A 20,485-nucleotide genomic window follows, 5' to 3' on the forward strand; every position below is an offset into this window, starting at 1 on the left:
TTGTGGTCATTAATCAATCACATGGGTCATTAAACAGGCCCAGGCCTGCCTCAAGCCTCTCAAGGTCTCCCTCCCACCCTCAGGGCCTCTGCAGGCCTTGGGCGTTGTTGAACTCAGATCTACTCCCTCACCCTCCTCCCCATTCCCATCACACCCTTACCATCTGCTGTACCGCTTGGGAGCTTGCACTGAGAAAAGAGAGCAGGTTGCTCCACTCCTTAGCATCCCTAGCCCCATGGCTCTGTCTGTCCCAGAAGCAGGCATCATTTTTGGAGCAGCCTGAATGTATTTGTGGTGCCTACTTAGGGCTGGAGCCATATGGCAGAGGGGTGGAGTGGCCTACTCTTTCCCAATGACAGCTCCACAACTCTTCAGAGGGTAAGAAGGGGGAGGTAGGTAGATCGTCAGTTGTAAAGGTGAATCTACCCAAGGTTTGTGCATGAAGGTTTGCTGGAACTGGGTATGTGTAGTCTGATGAAAAGAAGGACTAGGGGTGACATGATAGCAGTGTTCCAATATCTCAGGGGCTGCCACAAAAAAGAGGGAGTCAAGCTATTCTCCAAAGCACCTGAGGGCAGGACAAGAAGCAATGGGTGGAAACTAATCAAGGAGAGAAGCAATTTAGAACTAAGGAGAAAGTTCCTGACAGTTAGAACAATTAATCAGTGGAACAACTTGCCTGCAGAGGTTGTGAATGCTCCAACACTGAAAGTTTTTAAGAAGATATTGGATAACCATTTGTCTGAAGTGGTGTAGGGTTTCCTGCCTGAGCAGGGGGTTGGACTAGAAGACCTCCAAGGTCCCTTCCAACTCTGTTATATTCTGTTCTATGTGACTGTGAGGCTCTGCAGCAGCTACAATTTTGAAACCGGATCGTAAGTAGCTTTTTTTTTGTGGGGGGGGGGGAGGTTGCCATAACTTCAAGAATTACCTGTACATAGTATAATTAAAGCACTATTTGTGATTCATAAAACAGTATGGAAAGCACAGTAATGGACAAGACAGGAAAGATCAATTTATATTCCACTAACAAAAAAGGAAAATGCTAAAAATATTTAAGATACATAATAGTTGCTCTTATCCTACAGTTTTTGTGATTCAGACTTCAACAATCCATAGAATGAAACTACTAAATGCATAAAAAAAAAAACATAGAAAGTCACACTTCTAAAAACAAGGATTTAGTGGGCCACCAGTTACTTAGTGAAGAAATTTTATGATTACCAGAAACCAATAATAGATGAAGTTAAAACTAGAATCCTGTGTTGAAGCACTAAGAATGAAGTAAAGTGTAAATGTTTAAATTAAATAATACAAAACCAAGATTTGCTGGAGAAGATCCTGATGACTGAAGGCAATTATAAAAAATGCTGACAGAAGGCAAGATGGCCAGATACCAAGGGTGATGACACAAGCATCAACCTCAAGAATCAGAAATAAGTTGAACAAGAAATGGTGCAAACAGTTTATGTTGTCCATCATTAAAATTCCTTGCAAATTTTGTCTTCCTGTATGCTAAATAAATTTGAAAATGATACACAATGCTGAGACAAAAGTAAGCAGATCAGTAATTTTAATTCTGACTGTAAATTACTGGACATTTTAAAAAATCATTGAACAATATTTGAAGAAAAATATTTACTAAATTGACAAAACTTTTAGAAAAATAAGTAGGCAGCTGTTTGAAGCTACATGTGAAAAAACATGACATGTAGAATGCAGAGCAGTATTGCTGATGACTTGCAATCATCTGATGTTAAAGTATCATACCACTTACCTGAAGCTAACTACCGGTAGGAACAAATCTACCCCAGAAGTTAGTTTCACAAAGGGAGTTGTTCACTAGTACATGTAAAATAATACTTGATTTTTTTTATTTTTTACCAAAATTGTACAAATGAATATACAGTTTGGTAAGTTACTATTGGAAGAACTCCCAGATAAAAAGAGGTCAATTATTAAAAGTATAAACAAAACACAATGAAAACAAAATTAAGGATTTTTTTTAATTTGTAAAGTAAATATTTTATAAATAAAAAACAAATACACAAATTATTTGTAAGCTAAATAAATATCTTACTTAATAAAGTCAGGTTTAATTTTTCCAAACAGCACTGGCACAGTAATTTAAAATATATAAAATTGTACTCATTCACGTAGTGTCAAAAACTGGTATGCAATGACTTCATATATTTCACTCGTTCTACTGTACGTATTGCATATTATGATTATAGCCAAGGTAGAATTCTTACAAAACTATGCCAGAGTCTACAAAAGAAAATATTGTTCTCTAAACAATATAAGAATAGCTGGTGCTGAAAAAAAAAAAGCATTTGGACAAAAATTGTCTTTAAAATACCAAAGCTACTATAAACCAGTACTGTATTCAATACATATCAAAATTATTAGACACTGAACAAAACTGTAGAAAAGGGAACCTTTCCTACATTTTCCTGAGTGCTTAATAAATTGAGAATATAGTGCAGGCCACACTTCCAAGGTGTGGCAGATGTTATTGCTTTCTATGGCTGCATGATTTAAGTGTTTCATTTTCTATGAAAATATAAAGGCTTCTTCTAATTTAAGTCCTAAGAAGTTCTTCTTAAGATGTAAAAAGAAGTTAAATGCGTGACTTTTTGGCTGCTGGAACAATATGATTCATGTAACCTGATGCAACCGGAAGTCCAAGTTTTTGAGCCTGAACATGAAAAAATGCCTGAAGTCTTGTTCCAGCTTTTGCTTCGCTTGTATTACGAGCATTATATTCAAAGCAGTTTGAAAACATCAGTTCAACATCTTCGATGAATTCCGCTGTAAGGAAAAATATAAATATACCTTTATAGTCCTAAAAGCAAAGATTTCTAAACAAAAATGTATCTGTGAAAGTGCAGTTACTTCTATGAGAGCTAATTCAATATAGTAGCTAAGGATCAGAGACCTGTTTTTTTTTAACCTAAATACCATTCTTATTGCCAGCAGCTCTCCCACCCCAAGGAACCTCTCTGTTTGGAGTTGTAAGATCACAATCTTTCTCTCAGAATAAGACAGCATAAATGTGACAGAGAGACAATACATTCTAATATTTTATTTAAATGTTAATTGTGTTTAGATAGATATGTCCCAGGGGAATGCCGTGTTTCTGATTCAAAAGGGAAAATATACTCCAGGAAAAAATGCAGCTGCTTAAAGGAGCTGCCAGTCTAAGGAGTAACTATGCACTTCAAAACATACTTTTCCTTTTGAATCTGTAGCACTGCAGAACTCTAGTATATAGTATTCTAAGCATCATCGCATGTAATATAAGCCAAATGCTGTTAGAACTATTGAGCTGGAGGTTCCTATTCCAGTGTTATTTTCTATATTTATTATCCAAAAGCTTCTGGTTATTTAAATTAAATTGTTTTAAACATTATTAAATTATTTAGTCAACATTACTTACAGGCTACTTTGTATTCACATTTGTTCACTTTTTCACGGATTATATTTAAAGCGATGGGCTTTTTTATTATATCGTAGTAGTCTGGTACCTGTACATTGTAAACCAAAAAAATTAAGGGATAATTTCATACAAAACAAAACATTTTTTTCTTCATTCCTAGGCAAGTCCTTTGCTTCCAAGCAATTGGTCCTGCTTCTTTGGTATGAAGAATGAAATCCATATAAATATATTTGACATAAATTAGTTTTCAGATTGTGAGGAAGAGAATTATATCTTAACACAAGGTGCTTAAACACAAAGTTTGTGAACCCATTTGAATTTTTAATATTTCTGTCTAAACATGATCTAAAACATCTCTCCTCCACACAGCCTAAAAATACATAGAGAGAACCCAATTAAGCAAATATATAATCAGGTGTCTCAATCAATGATATGACAATCAGGTTTGAGTATGGGAGATCCTTCCTAAAGAACAGAATCCTGGGTATTCACTATTAAGGTCTAATCTCAACACAGATATATGGAAGTATGTCCTGGCTTGAACAAAGGGGGACCTCTGAAAAATGGTGGTTGATGCTCACCAAGCTGGAAAAAATTACAAAACTATTTCTAAAGAATTTGGACTCTACAACTCCACTATTTGGCAGATCATATGCAAACGAAGGCAATTCAACATCAGTGTTAACCTCCCCAGGAATGGTCAACCAACCAAGACCACCTGAAGATCAAGGCATGTAATACTCCAGGGAGGTCTTAAAGAACATTTCTCAGCCAAGCAGTAAGAAAGAAGACCTAATCCCACTTTGCCTTTTTAAATCAACTGAATTTAGCTAACTGTTTTGATGAGGATGAGCATAAGTAATATTATTTAGTTGATTTTAATAATACTACACATTAATTAGTTCTGCATCCATACTACCCATCAAAGGTAGCTTACTGATTATATAACCTAACAGCATATTTGTTATTTTTCAAAGAGCACACGTAGTGATAAGTGAAAATTCCTTCAAATTTAACTTTTGACTTCCTAGATACTTTCATGTAGGGTTCCCTGGAAAGAATATGGAAGTGGTTTGCCATTGCCTTTGTCTGGGAAGAGGTTTTTAAACTTTCCAATCTACCTTATTGCCTTGGTATTCTCTACTCCCACCTAATACCAGCTGTATTAACACTGCTTAGCTTCTGAGCCGGGACAAGTCAGATACACACTGCCCTCTGCTGAAACTTTATTGTAACTTCTATTTTTTTCTGACTCTCTTCAATAGCTGTCTTGTTTATGGATTGTTATTTCACATAATAATTACTGGTCCATTACAGTTAAGTTCTCTGAGAAGCACCAACATTTTTTTATAATGATGCATTCTCTACTTCCTATCATAACACTGCCATCTATTTGCAAAAGTAATTGCATTGGCAAGTCTCAATGAAGGAGCGAATTCCAAAGTGTAATTTGAATATTTCTATAACTTGAATTTTAGTATGTTACTCAAGAAATCTACAATGTTTTAATTTTATCTATGTGAGGCCTATTATTTGATTGCAATTTTCTTTCCCAGTATAACTTATTTATGAAGATCAGATTTCATTTACATTTAGTCATTTTTCCTCCTTGCAATTATTTCCAATAAATATACATTCAAGTTAATTATTTTAGTACTCTGAAATTATTAGTTACCTGTATTTTGGAAACCAATTTCATAAAAGGCCAACTGTCATCATGTCGCACCAGTTCTACAACAAGCTGCTCAAAAGCAGATAATTCATGTACTCCACCCTGACGCCCTGAGGTCCTCCGATTCAGTGGCACTTGAGAAGGTTCTGGAATAACCACATGGACATCAAAAAAGACAAATGTAGAAAAAGTAAAGAAAATTTAATATATCCACCATTATAAACTTGTTCAGGTCTTTGGACTACAGGTAGTCTTTGTTCAATGATGGTAATTAGGAATGGTAACTTTGTCACTGAGCAATGCAATCATTAAATGTAATGTCATTAAATGTAAAGTCATAACAGCAGTTGCAGCAGTTCCAGTTGTTGTTAGATGAATTCTGTGTGCAGTTCCTGTGATCATGTGATCACTATTTGCAACCTCCTATTGGCTTCCCCTAACTTTGCTTGTCAAAAGCCAGTAGTGATAGTTGAAAATGGTAATCACATTACCGTGGAACATTGCGCTGTCATAATTGTAAGTTGGTTCTCAAGTGATCAAATTGTAGTTGCATAATCAGAGGGATACTGCGAAAGCCGAATTATAAGGATGATCATAAAACCCCACATTTAGCATATTGTAATTTAGAAGGGACGTGGTGGCTCAGTGGCTAAGATGCTGAGCTTGTTGATCGAAAGGTCAGCAGTGCAGCGGTTCGAATCCTTAGTGCCACATAACGTTACTTGTCCCAGCTTCTGCCAACCTAGCAGTTTGAAAGCATGTAAAAAATGCAAGTAGAAAAATAGGGACCACCTTTGGTGGGAAGGTAACAGCGTTCCATGTGCCTTTGGCGTTTAGTCATGCCAGCCACATGACCACGGAGACGTCTTTGGACAGCACTGGCTCTTCGGCTTTGAAACGGAGATGAGCATCGTTCCCTAGAGTCAGAAACAACTAGCACATATGTGCGAGGGGAACCTTTACTGTTACCTTTAACTTAGAACAGTTGCTGAATGAGTGGTTACTGAATGAGCGTGCTATGGATGGTTGTATAGTTTTCATTTATTACTTGCTTCCAGAATGCAGATATAACTCAATCCCAAGTGTTTCAGCCAAATAAATTGAATTAAAAGAGACTTCATTTGCCAATTAATCTTCCATGCCTATTTACACTAGACTCCATATTTCCAAAATTGGAACACAAGAAAGAAAAAGTAATTTTTAGAATTCCATACTGTATAAATAGACATAAATTGTTCTGAGCCTGTCTCATTCCATTTTATGAAGAAAAACATAATCAGGAAACAGATAGTTATACTAGCACTTGTGCTAACTTATTTCAATTCAAGCTGTTCATTAAATTCACAAAAGTCAATGCAAACACAGCTCTTCCAACAAAGATAGTTTTGCTGATCAATGGTGTCTGCAGCAAATCACAATGATGTCATCATACAAGTATTATCAATTAGTGAATACCCGTGCTCCGTTACAAAACTATGTGATCAGGCTTAATAAATTGACACAGCTTGAAAATTAATAAGTAGTTACGATCGGCCTCTCCTCTCCCCTTCTCTCCCTCAGCCTTGCCCCACAGAAGCCTATCCTATCCTATCCTATCCCCCTTCTCTCCCTCAGCCTTGCCCCACAGAAGCCTATCCTATCCTATCCTATCCCCCTTCTCTCCCTCAGCCTTGCCCCACAGAAGCCTATCCTATCCTATCCCCTTCTCTCCCTCAGCCTTGCCCCACAGAAGCCTATCCTATCCTATCCTATCCCCTTCTCTCCCTCAGCCTTGCCCCACAGAAGCCTATCCTATCCTATCCCACTTCTCTCCCTCAGCCTTGCCCCACAGAAGCCTATCCTATCCTATCCTATCCTATCCCCTTCTCTCCCTCAGCCTTGCCCCACAGAAGCCTATCCTATCCTATCCCCCTTCTCTCCCTCAGACTTGTCCCACAGAAGCCTCTCCTATCCTATCCCCTTCTCTCCCTCAGCCTTGCCCCACAGAAGTCTATCCTATCCTATCCCATTTCTCTCCCTCAGCCTTGCCCCACAGAAGCCTATCCTATCCTATCCTATCCCCTTCTCTCCCTCAGCCTTGCCCCACAGAAGCCTATCCTATCCTATCCCCCTTCTCTCCCTCAGACTTGTCCCACAGAAGCCTCTCCTCTTCTCTCCAGAGTTATTTTCAGATTGGGAGGGGGAGTAGAACGTCTAACTAATTAGCATCAGAGTGTGTTAATAATAATATAAGAAATACTAATAATCTGATGATCATTTTGAAAAATCCTTTCTTAGCGAGTACCTAGAAGCCAAGAGGAACATATGTACCAAATTTTAAGTTTGTAGGCTTTACGGTCCTGGAGATCTCGTGATCGCAGCGTGAGTGGCTTTTGCTTTTATATATATAGATTGCCCAGCTTGGAAACTCATGTCACCAATGAACAAAATTTTATTTAGGCATTTTCAACTATAACTGCTATTCCAAGGATTTTCTGATCCTGATTTCTGTTTGCTTTCAACAGATTATGTTGAATATTATGAAGCTGGCTAGTCAATAAGCATAAAAAAAAACCCAAAATAATCTCACTTGAAATGATTTGGTTAAGAATTTTTATCCTTCTATTCAAGCTACCCCAAATCAAAGTAAGAAAGCAGTATTTCTTCAGTATTGCCACAAATAATTTTATGCTTGCAAATTCACCCATTAAATGCCCTTCATTCTTAATAATGGAAAGTAGCATTGGATTACTTCACTAAGCAACCAAGTGACACTAAATATGAGCTGAATTTATTCTAGCAGTCAATTTTATTTTAAAGATTTGATGTACCTGTAGACTGACGTTTCCTACCCCTTTTGGGGGGGTCTGTATCTTGTGATTTTTTTTCTACTGAAATTGGAGAGCTTTTCTCTTTCCTTAAATTCATTTCCTCAATAATTCTGAAGCCAAGGGAACCAGAACTACTGTCTGGAGTAGTGTCTGTTGTCTTCGTTCCTCTACGTTGCCTTCGATGGCTGGTCAACTCTATAAACGCATCTGCCTTCAGCATCTCTTGATTATGGCGAGTAATACGACTGCTAAGTCGTAGTGTTTTTGTCACTGACGGAGGAGCAGATTTTGTTTTTCTAATATTCTTTCCAAGAGTTTTATATGAAGAGCCAATTTGCTTAGGTGTATTCTGCTGACTGCGAGAGTTGTATCTTCCAGTACTCAGCTGATTACTAGCAAGCTTTGGGGCTCTTGTTCTTAAAGTAAGTTTTACTTGAGGGTTCCCCAATTTGGATAAGCTGTAAGAAATTAGAGAATTATAAATGTTTGTGACACAATATTTTTTATTCTGTTTTATTCTTTAAACTTGTGAATTCAGCACTTAATGGAAGAAGTAAGATACATTCAGTCAGATTTCTTAAGTTTATATACAAATGGGACACTGCAGTGGAGAAATTCCATTCTAGAATCATCAGCTATGTTATTACTTTCACAAATGATGGTTTTCAAATATGGTAATGGTAGCACAAGGACATTCCAAAATGGATATTAGCATTTCTTTATATAACTTGGTCTCAATTAATACAGGAGTTTAAATATGATAAGCAATAGTCAATGAAAAAGTTTAAAATCTAGAAAGATATTTTTCCAGTTAGTAGTTCTAGTCAGTCTCACTTTTTTTAACTAATTGGAAATTCTAAACAAATCTACAAGAAATCGCCTGAAGTGCAGTATAATGGACTACTTTAATTTGGTGTTTTCTGGAATATGAATGAATTACAAGCTCTCTCTGGCATACTAACACTATCAGGTAGAGAACATTAAATTACTACACAGATCTTCAGTCACTCTTGATCTAGAATAATGTGCAATCAGGAGTAGTCCATCTCTCTGACTAAATGTTGAAACCAAAGGCTAAACCTATGAATAAATAAATGGGTAGCTACTTTATTCAAGTATAATGCAATTTTCTCCAGTTCTTCCTCTTCTATTCTGCTGTCTCCAGGTTCTGCCACATCCACATCCGCTGTACAAACTTTTTTTGTCTTTCTTATTGACAATTGTTAAACCTGTGGTGTTTTGTAGCAGGTGCTTGTTTGTTCGAATTCTAAAATCCCAGAGCACTTTAGCATCTTCATTTTCCATTTGTCTATTGTATCCCACCAGTTCTTGCTTGTAGGCCAATGATAAGCAGATATCCCAATGTTCCAGTGTTAGTACTTTGTCATGTGGTTGTTTGTGTTAAGTTAATATACACATGTGCTCTCTTGCTTATGTCTCCAAGATTTGTATCCCTAGAAAGAAAACTAGAGACTACTGGAAGTCTGTATGCAACTTCTGCACATTTCTAACTTAGTTTTTGATTTACCTTTTTTCATCTTCTTGAGAATCAGAATTATCAATATTCTCATCCTCTTCTTCCTCTTCATAATCATCTTCACTTTGCCCAATTTCCTCATAACTAATTTCATCTTCTTCTTTGATTTCTTCTATAGCCTCTTCATCACTTTCCACAGAAGGTCTCTGTCTGGATGAAAGTCGCCTAGAGCGCTGCTTAGGTCGACATTCCGGACAAAACCAGTCTCCATCAGGAACAGCCTTGAAGAGAGACAGAATGTATTACTGAAATGTTTTTGTACTTAATATCAGAAGTAAGTTTTAACCTTCTAAAGAAAATACTTCAAATTACCTTAAGCTTTGGTCTTATACAGTAGATATGATAGCCTCGATCACAGCCATCGCAAAGCACCATGCTCTCAGCATCTCCTTTCTTTCTACACATTTTGCACCGAGTATTTAAAATAGACTTAGACCAGATTACGCTTCGCTCCAGTGTTGAGAGATGAAGAAAGATCTGAGAGAGGCTAGCAGAAGAAAGGAGTGATTCTCGCCAGCGATCCAAGACTGTTTTGTGTGAACGGCCACCATCACTGCCATCTTCAAATAAAGAAAACAAATAATATCACGCTATTATTTATTATGCAGTGAAACATCTGTGTTCTAGTACTATTTGCATAACACAAAAATATGCAGAATAATCAATCTTGTTTAAAAGTAATATATTCATTTTTGTAAATCTTAATATAGTCTCTTTTTCACAGAGTATTCAATGAATTAAAGGGAATCATTTGATAAATACGAACATTTGGTATTCCAAAAAGTTTTAGAAAACATCAAAAGCTAAGCTCAATTATGATAGATAGGAAAAAAATCATCTTATAAATGAGAAATTAAAAACTGGTTAATGATCAGATTCAGACAATAGAGGATATGTATAGATTATAAACAGCATAGTATTAGTTTCTCTGTGATCCTACTTCAGGTTTAATTCTCACAGAAGTTGTTATTCAAAGAAACTATTTTAAAAATAATCTATAAAATTACAATATAATATAAATAACCCCTATAATATTATGAATGTGTATACTGGACAGATGGCTTACAATAATTAGGTGGACATAACACAGTTATCTGGTGTCTAAAATGTGAAAAACAGAATAAAATTTGTAAATTTACCCCAGTGGCTTTTGATTCCAATAGTCCTCTTCAGTAGCACAGACTAAAAATATCCTCATTTTTCTAAATAAACACGCATATATTGTACTACTTTTCCTCCAATAATTCATCTATATCAGGAAATCAGATCGTTGGTGATATACCTGCTTACTGACTCCCTACAATTCAGAATATTAATTCATCTGCACATAATCAAATTCACCTTCAAGAATTACCAGTTACTATTTAAACTATGTCTCTTTTCTTTCTTGTAATGTCAAAGAATTAGATAATAATTCATCTGCACATAAATTTTTCACATATGAAAAACGAATCAATGACAGGGGCAATGTGATTTCAAATGCCAATTTGTTGGAAGAGAAAAAACTAGCCAGGGTTCATTCTTCCACAATTTATTTAAAACACACTGAGTGGCTATAATAAGGCCAAACAAAATATAATCTTAATCTAGTCTAGCAGCATGACAAATCTGTTTTAATGTCCCAAATTAATGACAGCTTAGAGGGCGGTAACCAAATTGAAGCTGCCCAGAAAAAAAGAAAAGCTACCATTCCCTTTGGATATAATTTCACTTTTTTAAAATAATCGTGTTCCTGACAGATCATCAAACTGCTGTGTCTATCAGAACATTTACCCTATTAATACCAGACATATTTGTTTTTGGAGAAAGCAATTCCAGCTTGTCCCATTGCCTTGGTTATAAAGCTGGATAACTGCCATGCACTTTGTGGAAAGCAATACTTCGGAAAAGTATTTCGTATTTAGATTATCATTTTGAGCAATTTTTTTAATGGAAGAAAATCTATCGTTTACCATATTTACTCTGATCTTCTCTCTTCCTCCTTTTATCACCTTTTTGGTCTCTTTTATTTTCTTCTGCATCACCTAGTTATTTCAAGTTCATTTGGAAACAGAAGAGAACTTTTCACTAGCATAGCCTATTTTTCCAAAAATAAGATTACACTGCTATAGGAACCAGGACCATTGGGGTGGGGAGGAGAAATGGGAAATAAAAGACTGTGGCTAAAAATTGACTTTGTCTTTCACTGTAGCAATGTTTATTACCAAAATGATTGTGAATTTTGCAGTTTTACAAACGTTTTCAGTACCCCATTAAGTATATTGTGTTTTGCCTCTTTATCTAAAGTTATATCAGAAGAAAAAATTAAAACAAATCGTTCATGCTGAGGATGCATGTGTTGCATTTCTATCATTCAATATTCAACATTTTAAAGCCAGCTAGATTTTGCTCAGTCTTACAAAGTGAAGCTTACAAAATCTTACAAAGGAAGACAATAAAATGAATTTTCTGATCTCAGCATGGTCAGAATACTCACACAATCCATTCATCTTTTTTTGGACAGGATTATGATCACGTGTATTAGGGATGTGTAAAATATCTCATGCTCAGTATCATACATCCCATATTACAGTGTATTTTTCCCTAAAATGGAAGTGTGTATGAAGATTCTCAGTCATCCAGGTCATGGCTGTCTCAAAGATGCTTTTTCAAAAGACAACTGTACTTTCTTTGTTTTGTTTGATGATATTTTGCTTCTTATTCAATAAGCTTCTTGGATGAGAAGCTAAATATCTTCAAGCAAACAAAGAAAGTCCAGTTGCCTTTTTAAAAAGCACCTTTGGGACACCTGAAAATGGAACAATTTAAGGAGTTCCATTCCACACTGTTTCAAGTATTTTTAAATGTCCAGTGGTTATCTTCTTTTTCTAAATTTTTCAAACTACAGGTACTTAGAAATTGTATTAGTAGACACAAGGCATATGGTTACAGGCTATCATTACTATTCTTTCCAGTAGCCTTGGTTTCCTAAATTTTCAGAATAATCTTCGATCCTTCTAGAAGGTGAGTGTGAAGGGCCTACTTTTGGCTTATAGATCTGTCCCAGAATTTGCAGCTATAATAAGTTTCCATAATTGGGTGCAATTGGGTGACAGGTGGGGATACAAAAAAAACAACAACACAGACTTTTGATGCCTGAGCATTATTCCTTTACATGGACAAGGAATAGACAATTTGCAGCACATTAGCCTCATTGACCCTCTGGAGAGAAGGGTTTTGGTTAATTTGAACAATTTTTGGTTATTTTGCTAGAAGACAATCAAACTCCATATAAAATGTGTTTGGGCTTGTAAAAGGAAGAGGGTATAGAGTTAATGGGCTATGTGTCACTATAGTTGTTGCTGAGGGAATTACTGGGGAATTCTGGGAGTTGAAGTCCACAAGCTTTAGAGTTGTCAAGGTTGGAGACCCCTGGTCTATAGAAATGGAGAATTCTATATACAGTACAGTATTTCCTAGTAGAATATCTAGAGTTTTGCAGCAGAGCGTATACTCATATGTGATGATTGTATTAAGCTAAACTGAGTAGTTTAAGTCAAGTTAAGATGAAAGTATTTTTACTTTTGTTTATGATTAGCACTTATGAGAAGATACTACAAACTGAAAGACTGAAGGCAAAAGGAGAAGGAGACAAAAGATGATATGATTAGATAATGTCATCAAGGCAATGAACATGAATTTGGGGAAATTCTGGGAGATAAGGGAGGACAGGGGAGCCTGGCATGCTATGGTCCACGGGGTCGTAAATACTGGGACATGACTTAGCAATTGAACAAGAACAAGTTTCAAGTATGCTTCATTATTGTTCCTATTTATTACAGGGTTTTTCAAATCCCTTTTAAGTTAATCTATTTGTGCAGTTTTTCTGAAGATTTTCTGTAAATCTACTTCTGTGGACCTAGGATGAAAAGTACAGAAGTAGAGTGTCAAGGTCTGACATAGAGGTTGTTTGGAGTTCCCTTTTTAATAATTTCATGAATGACTTTTGCGCACATGTTCAGGTCACTTGTCTCTAAAATACAGTGACAATTTTAAAACTCCAACTTCCTTACATATTCCCAATTTAAACTTTTAAATATATCTGCTAGGCAATCTGTTGACACATCTGTTTGATCCAGATTACTTTTACCTTCATAAATCAAAAGAGTTCAAGAAGTAGACACTTACCAAGTGGGGCTTTGAGAAATTTGCGTTCAATTCCTTGCTGTATCTGAAGCAATGCCAATGCCAAATAATGTACTGTATTATTCATAGGCTGTGGTGTACTCGTATTAGTTGAAGTAGTACTTCGAGATTCAGGTTTTAATCCTATCAATCTAAAATAAAGTTTAAAATTGATCAATAACTTAAACCATGTATTTATTGTATTTGCTATTTATTTACTGTGTTTACATATTGCCAGGTTCAACAAAAATAATCCTGATAGGTTATAACATAAAATCAGAATAAAAACATAACAACCAGGAAAAGCACAAGTAACTATAAAAACAGTAAATATAATAGTGATTATTCATTCCCCAGAGGTTCTGTGGAACAATTGTCTTTAACTGTTTAGAGGCCGCCAACAATGAGAGTAGAAAAGTAAATGCAAGGAGCAAGGTAGTTCTATACTATGGGGCTGCAACAAAGAAATATTGCCTGCAGCCTCTGCCCCCTTCACTTCACCTACATGGCAAGACTCAAGGAATAAGAATGATCAGGATGAGTAACTTATAACTGCAATAAATACTTTATTAAGAAGCATTTACACATAAACTTCCAAAAACCTTGTTTGAAAAAGAAAACAACTGCTGAAATTCATTTATCATATCTATAAACTACCCAAGTCTCTCATACAGAGACTCTGGTGGTGTATAAATAAACATACAAACATAAAAGCCATATTTATATTCTAAAAGCAGGGAACAAAGAAGTACCAATGTGTTTTGTGCAATTCATAAAAATTGACACCAGAATTCTCTGGTTCAGATGGTGTTTATAAAGGAACTACTTAAAACTGCATTTCCTTTCTCAGGAAATTTTGAAAGAGTATAACTTTGTGATATCTAATATGCCATCAAATGCAATGTTGTGCTATATCTAAATCTTGGTAGTATCAAGATTCGAGCACATCCATTTTTAATGCTGTTAAAAATTCACAATTTCTCTTTTAATTATGAGTTTCAGTAAATTGTTTAGTCTTATGTCTCTACAGATAATTGTACAGTTTAGTTAGCAAATTAATTGTGACCACTGGCCAACATATGGACAGATTTAATCATAGTTTCAATTGGAAGCTGTGAGCATCCTAGCCCAAGCTAAATCCAAAAACTGCTAGGGAATTCTTAGAAGCTTGGCACTTAGAGAAATCAGCCATGAACAGGCACATAAACAACATTTACACACCATTCATAAGAGACAATAAAAAAGCTAAAAAGGAAACAAAAATACTAGAACACCTCCTTGCCAGCAATCAACACCCAGATAAACAGGGCATACTACCAGGATTAACACCAAACAATCAAGTTGCAAACAGTACTCAAATCAAGGAAGTACCGACTCAGACAAACAAGCAGTAAACAATGACCTAGTCAAAGAACTACCAAGTAGAAAACAACATTGTGCCCACCAATTCTGACAAAGTTAATGTGTATAAACAGAGTGGAAACCCAATTTCCTTTTAGCACTGAATATGTTACCTAGTTGGGTAAGAAATGTCTGCAAAAAACCAACGAAGCTCAAAACACATCAAGGCCTCCATATTAGCATGCTTCACACAATCATTACTAGGACTATGATAAATGTTTGTTCTTATATGCAAAAAAATATGCTTCTAAAAAAAAGATCCACCCCTCCACTGTATTTACTGTACCTACAAAACTTATCTTATATTAAGTCAGATAACTGGCCAATATCTTAATGATTGGTGATTTTGCTCTCCAGTGTTTAAGACAAGAATCTTATCTGGAATTTCCAGTGATTTAGCTTGAGAACTTCCGCAAAAAATATAGCTCATTTATTTTTAAGCAAACAAAAGAAAGGAGAAATAGTTGTAGCTAAACCATTTTGTCCTATAAATAGCCAAGCTTAAATGAGGGAGGGGGGAGTTTCTCAACAGTCTTACTTTTAAATTTAGATGCTTGGTCACTTTTATTATAAAAATCAGAATTTGTTCTTTAAAAATGGTGGAGGGAAGGCTACCCTTTCCCTCAGATCTCTTACTATATGTTAAATCATTTGGCTTACTAAATTCTCTGTTCTGTTCTATCTAGTGGTGCCTTTGCACATCTCTTTTAATTCCTTTTTGGTGTTGTTTATTAAGAACTGCAATTTCATAAAATTGTATATATGGAGTTTGATATTGTACAAAAATTGACAAATCAATATTGTGCAAATTAACAATGAAATATTTTTCCCAATGTGTTTTAGGCTTTCTCTATTATATGCACAAACTCTATTTTTAAAAACATCCAAAGAGAATACTGACTGATTATCAGCATTTTCTAAGATTGCAGGATTATATTCTGCAATATGAAATGGGTGGTTAGAGATGAAATGCAATCTATCCATTCAAATATTAATTAAAAATAAAATATCTAGACAAGAACTGTTACCTGTCTTTTGCAAGAATTCTTATTTGATTATCTATTTCCATCTCTTCTACATTTTCATTAACAGATTTTATTACACCGTTTTCTTTATTTTCTTCATTTAGAAGTTCATACTGCCCATTTTCTAAGGCTGCTCTCCAACTGTATCTGTCCATAACCTGTAAGTTCAATTTATATTTATTTAGGTATCTGTCACACAGAAAAACCTAACTAGTATTTTAAATTGCATTTTACATTTTCAAGCAAACAAAAGTAGTGCTCTGAAAGAGTTCAGCAATTTCATAATATACCATTCTCCATAAAAATTAAGGAGTCAAATACCTTAATGGAGCCCAATGTTCCTTGGAAAATTCTATCTTCAATGTCTAAGAGAAAGTCCCTAAGCCTTAATTCAAGTTGCTTTTCTGCAGATTTTTGGACTATATCACAGCCATTCTGCATTTTTCCACGTCCAAACTGTGGCTTGGCTTCAGTCTGTGTTTTTTCTGTAACATTAAGAGATTATACAAAATACCTTCATACTTGACCATTAATTTTTTATTTAGTATTACTGTGATAAATATAATTTAATTATTTTGTATTAATAATACTGTAACAATATTTTGCAATAACAATGCTGTTCTGTTGGAATATCCTGTTTACTGAAATGGGTAAAGAGCCCACACTTTCTGCCCAGCAACAAAGAACTGGTTCTTTGAGAGAGCATTCAAAAGTTAAGTCACAATTTAAGATTGTTTTTGATATCTCTTATTTTTATATTATTACAATTACATTTCTGTTCAGGTGGTTATTTTATAAGATTTCAGTTGGATTTTAGCCATCTAGAGTTTTTGGGGCTAGTGAAATATAAACAAAATCTAATATGTAGCAAAATTTTTGCAAAGCATGGAATGTTTTATATAATCCTAGTAAGATTTTTTAAATGTTTGGTTAAAGAACATATTGCAAAATTCATGGACTATATTGATAGTACTACATAAACAAACTATGATTCATTTAAACTCAAATTGTCTCAACTGTTAGGATAAGAACAAATTCTACATGATATAAACTAAATAACCATAAAGCCTACAATATAAACATCTAGAATATTTACCTGAAATATAGAATTTTTCAATAGGAAAACTACTAATTTGTTCACATATTCTGGATTTTTCCTGTAAAAGAACGTCTTTCAAGGCACTTTCCCTATATCCTCGGGAATTGAGAGCTTCTAGGAGTTGGTCAAACTGTTCCTGAGAACTGTAAAAGCACCACCTATTTGGCTTTTGTATTGGTTGTGATACATTTACAATAGCACTAGTTTCCAAATCTTGGCAAGTTTTGGAGGTAGATTCTGCTGTCAAAGACTCTCCAGTTTTAACGACTATCTGAGATTTTTCTGAAATATGAGCCTGTACATTATTATGAAATGAGGATGGCTGAGGCAACAGCATGTCTTCTGTAAGACCAGAATAGTCTTCTTCCACAAATAGTCCTGGAACTGATGAAAAAAGCCAATAGCGTCGATATAAGCGGTCACGGCCCAAAGAAGAAATATTGGTACAGACTGTAGCTTTCTGAATCTTTTCTATGAGTTCCTTTTCTTTATTTTGTTGCTCCTGTTTTAAAGCTGCCTCTTCTTCTGCTGTGAGCAGTTCACATTTATCATCAGTAGTCCCCACTGGTCTTGTAAAATCTTTAAAGCCATTCTGTCCTCCTTGCCCTAGAAGCGGTTCACAAGAAAAATTACAGATATGTGCACAGGACAAGCAGCTTAATTAAAAATCATTTGTATTTTTTTACAGATTACAAAAAAACCATCCCCAAACATTTCATGCAAAATATCCAACTTAAATTCTAAATTTATAATATTCCACTTAGTATTCTGCTGATTGAACGCGGCAGAGAAAGTATAGAGAATGGCTGGGTTACATGACAAAGAAAGAAAAATGTTGAAGCTTAGACTGGAGAAATCAATGAGCCATTGCCCATTGGCTTCTCTCATGAAGCTATGCTGGGGAAACTTCTTTTTCTCTGCAGCTCCTGGCTGGAGTCAGCCCAACCAGGTGTTTCTTTTGCTAGCTCTCCCACTAAATAAAACCTCATCCCATTTTGTCTGTTTTCAGATACTTATTCTACTGATGGACAAATGTATATACAGAGCCCTGAGCATCTTTATATAATTTATTTCCAATATTCTGTTCAGAAGAACAGAATTTGTTTTGGAGGCAACTTGTAAAGTTATTTTATATGAAGAGGTTTTTTGCAATGTGGCTCTGAACTAAGACTGATTGGCAGCTGTATTTATTTATTTATTAAATTTAGAAACTGACCATCTCCCTCACAGAGGAACTCTGGGCAGTGTACAAGTAAAAGGTAATCTAGTAGTAAGTAGTCCTCACTTACTACTACAACTGGGACCAGACTTTCCATTGTGGTCACAAGCTGAATCAGACTCAATTTTACAATAATTTTTACAGTCATTAATTGAATCACCTTGGTTCTTAAGCATGTGGAATCCAGCTTCCAAGTGGGTGTTTTTTGCTGGGAAAGCTGGCAAACAGGCCATTTTCACCCTCCCCAGACTCCTAGAAAGGCTCTGGAGCCAAGTGAGAGAGAAAAACAGGCCTTCCCCACCACCCCCCGAGGCCTCCAGAGGCAGAAAACAACCTGTTTCCCTACTTCTGGTGGGTCCAGAAGGCCCGAAAATGCATGCGCTGGAGCTGAGCTCACGTGCCCACTGATATGGCTACGCATGCCACCTATGGCACGCGTGCCATAGGTTCGCCATCACAGGTCTATTATATAAAATTATTCAAGAGCATGCATATTTTATATATGAAGAAAAGTTTTTTAGTTTTAGTTTTAGAGTTTTAAGCAGAACACCACCAAAAAGTAACTTCGTAATGAAATAAAATGGTGAGTAGCCTTAAATATCAAAGTTGATCAACATAGTAACTAACTCATATAAATAATTCAAATTGAGTTTAACTTGGTGAAAAAGGAAGCAATTCTGAAGTTCCAATTGTACTCTTTCATTCCAATAACAACCTTAAAAATTAAGTTTGAGTCAATACAAATTAAAGTTTTACAAATACCTTTTTTTTTATTAGGCAAGGAGTTATCTTCCTCATCTGTCATGGTATCCACTTCTTGCTCCTTTGTTTCAATCCCCTTGCTTTCTGTACTTGTATCAAGCTCTTCTCGATCTTCATCACTGATACTATAGACATAAAAATGGACAGGAAAAAACGCAGGTTCAAAGAAAGGTAGATATCATAAAATAACATTTGATTTCCCCACCTATGTCGATATCAAAAGGGGAGAAAGGTGCTGCTATTCTCTGGGAATAGATTTCTAAGGAAAGGAAGTTTTGCAATGACTAAAGAATGTTGCACCTATTGTTTGAAGGTATACTAAAATAACTGTTATGTGTATCATCCTTCGAATATAAACAGTGAGTATGATTGAAGTAATTTGAAAAAGTCTTGAAAATAATTGGAAAGCTAAGTTTATACTAATCCTAGGTCGCTCAAGGATTCCCAAACAGGGACTCGGGATCCCCTGGGGTGTACAAATACAAAGAAATTTCTAGTTGGGGGAAGCATGAGAATGTAATGCTTTTAAAAAGAAAATTATAGTTTATTGTAGAAAGTGGTAGAACATTGTCAATATTTTAGGCACACTTATGACAATTTGGGAATGATCAGGACTGTTGAGTTTTGATTTGCAATGGAGTAAGAATATGTAAGACTGTAAGTAACAATAGTGAGCATCAATACCAGTTCCTGTAAAACAACTTGCATCTTTTAAATTTATTTTTAATTTTTTAATTATTACACTCATTTATAAATTTAACATGTATATATTTTAATAACACTAATATGGCCATAGTTAAGAAAATTCAATCAATATTCTATTACAGCTTCACTATCAACTGCTTATTCAAATGTGTGTAAAATGCCATTCAGATCATAACAACAGTGCTGTGCGTTCATATCATTTTGTAATGTTGAATGACATGTTACAAAAAACAGAGTATTTGAAAGACAAGCCCAAGGAATCTGTGATTCTAAAGTTCAAAAACTGAAATATATGGCATCCAATTCTGCTGCAGCTGTTTATCAGCCAAAATATCAGAAGCTTCTTAGGAACTGTTATTACTTATAGCTAAGAAGGCATATAGTGCAGGAGCAACTTCTTTGAAGTTTGCTAAAAGCAACTGTGATGGTACTAAGTACCAATAGCAAGAAAATGTTGTTAGAAATTTTACATTTTGGAAATTCAACAGAATGTCACAATGATCTTACAGAAGATTTCATATGTCAAGCTAGGGCAATGAAAGCTGGGTTTTTTGTGGTTTAATGCAATTATGGTACCATAATTTGAACAAGATATATAAAGGGTATGAAAAACAAAATTGTACTTCACCAGAACTGCAACAAAGGTGAATTT

At 35.3% G+C, this 20,485-nt stretch overlaps 1 protein-coding gene across 3 annotated transcripts in view; it reads right to left on the bottom strand.

Moving 5' to 3' along the window:
• Positions 1-1,992: 1,992 nt before the first annotated feature.
• The window catches only part of BAZ1A (bromodomain adjacent to zinc finger domain 1A), a 49,529-nt gene continuing 31,036 nt past the window's right edge, over positions 1,993-20,485 (bottom strand). For all 3 annotated transcript variants that reach the window (XM_070940469.1, XM_070940462.1, XM_070940476.1), the window contains 11 exons: positions 19,129-19,253; positions 17,145-17,753; positions 16,370-16,533; positions 16,052-16,206; positions 13,626-13,774; positions 9,771-10,018; positions 9,450-9,679; positions 7,922-8,379; positions 5,115-5,257; positions 3,440-3,527; positions 1,993-2,811 (listed from right to left, as the gene is read on the bottom strand). In XM_070940469.1, coding sequence (XP_070796570.1) covers positions 2,621-2,811; positions 3,440-3,527; positions 5,115-5,257; positions 7,922-8,379; positions 9,450-9,679; positions 9,771-10,018; positions 13,626-13,774; positions 16,052-16,206; positions 16,370-16,533; positions 17,145-17,753; positions 19,129-19,253 — 2,560 coding nt within the window. In that variant the 3' untranslated portion in view covers positions 1,993-2,620. The remainder of the gene's footprint in view (positions 2,812-3,439; positions 3,528-5,114; positions 5,258-7,921; positions 8,380-9,449; positions 9,680-9,770; positions 10,019-13,625; positions 13,775-16,051; positions 16,207-16,369; positions 16,534-17,144; positions 17,754-19,128; positions 19,254-20,485) is intronic.

Source organism: Pituophis catenifer, unplaced genomic scaffold (genome assembly GCF_029215685.1).
Source record: "Pituophis catenifer annectens isolate HBS135680 unplaced genomic scaffold, rPitCat1.0.hap2 SCAF_1, whole genome shotgun sequence".
In the NCBI taxonomy this organism is placed as follows: Eukaryota; Metazoa; Chordata; class Lepidosauria; order Squamata; family Colubridae; genus Pituophis; species Pituophis catenifer.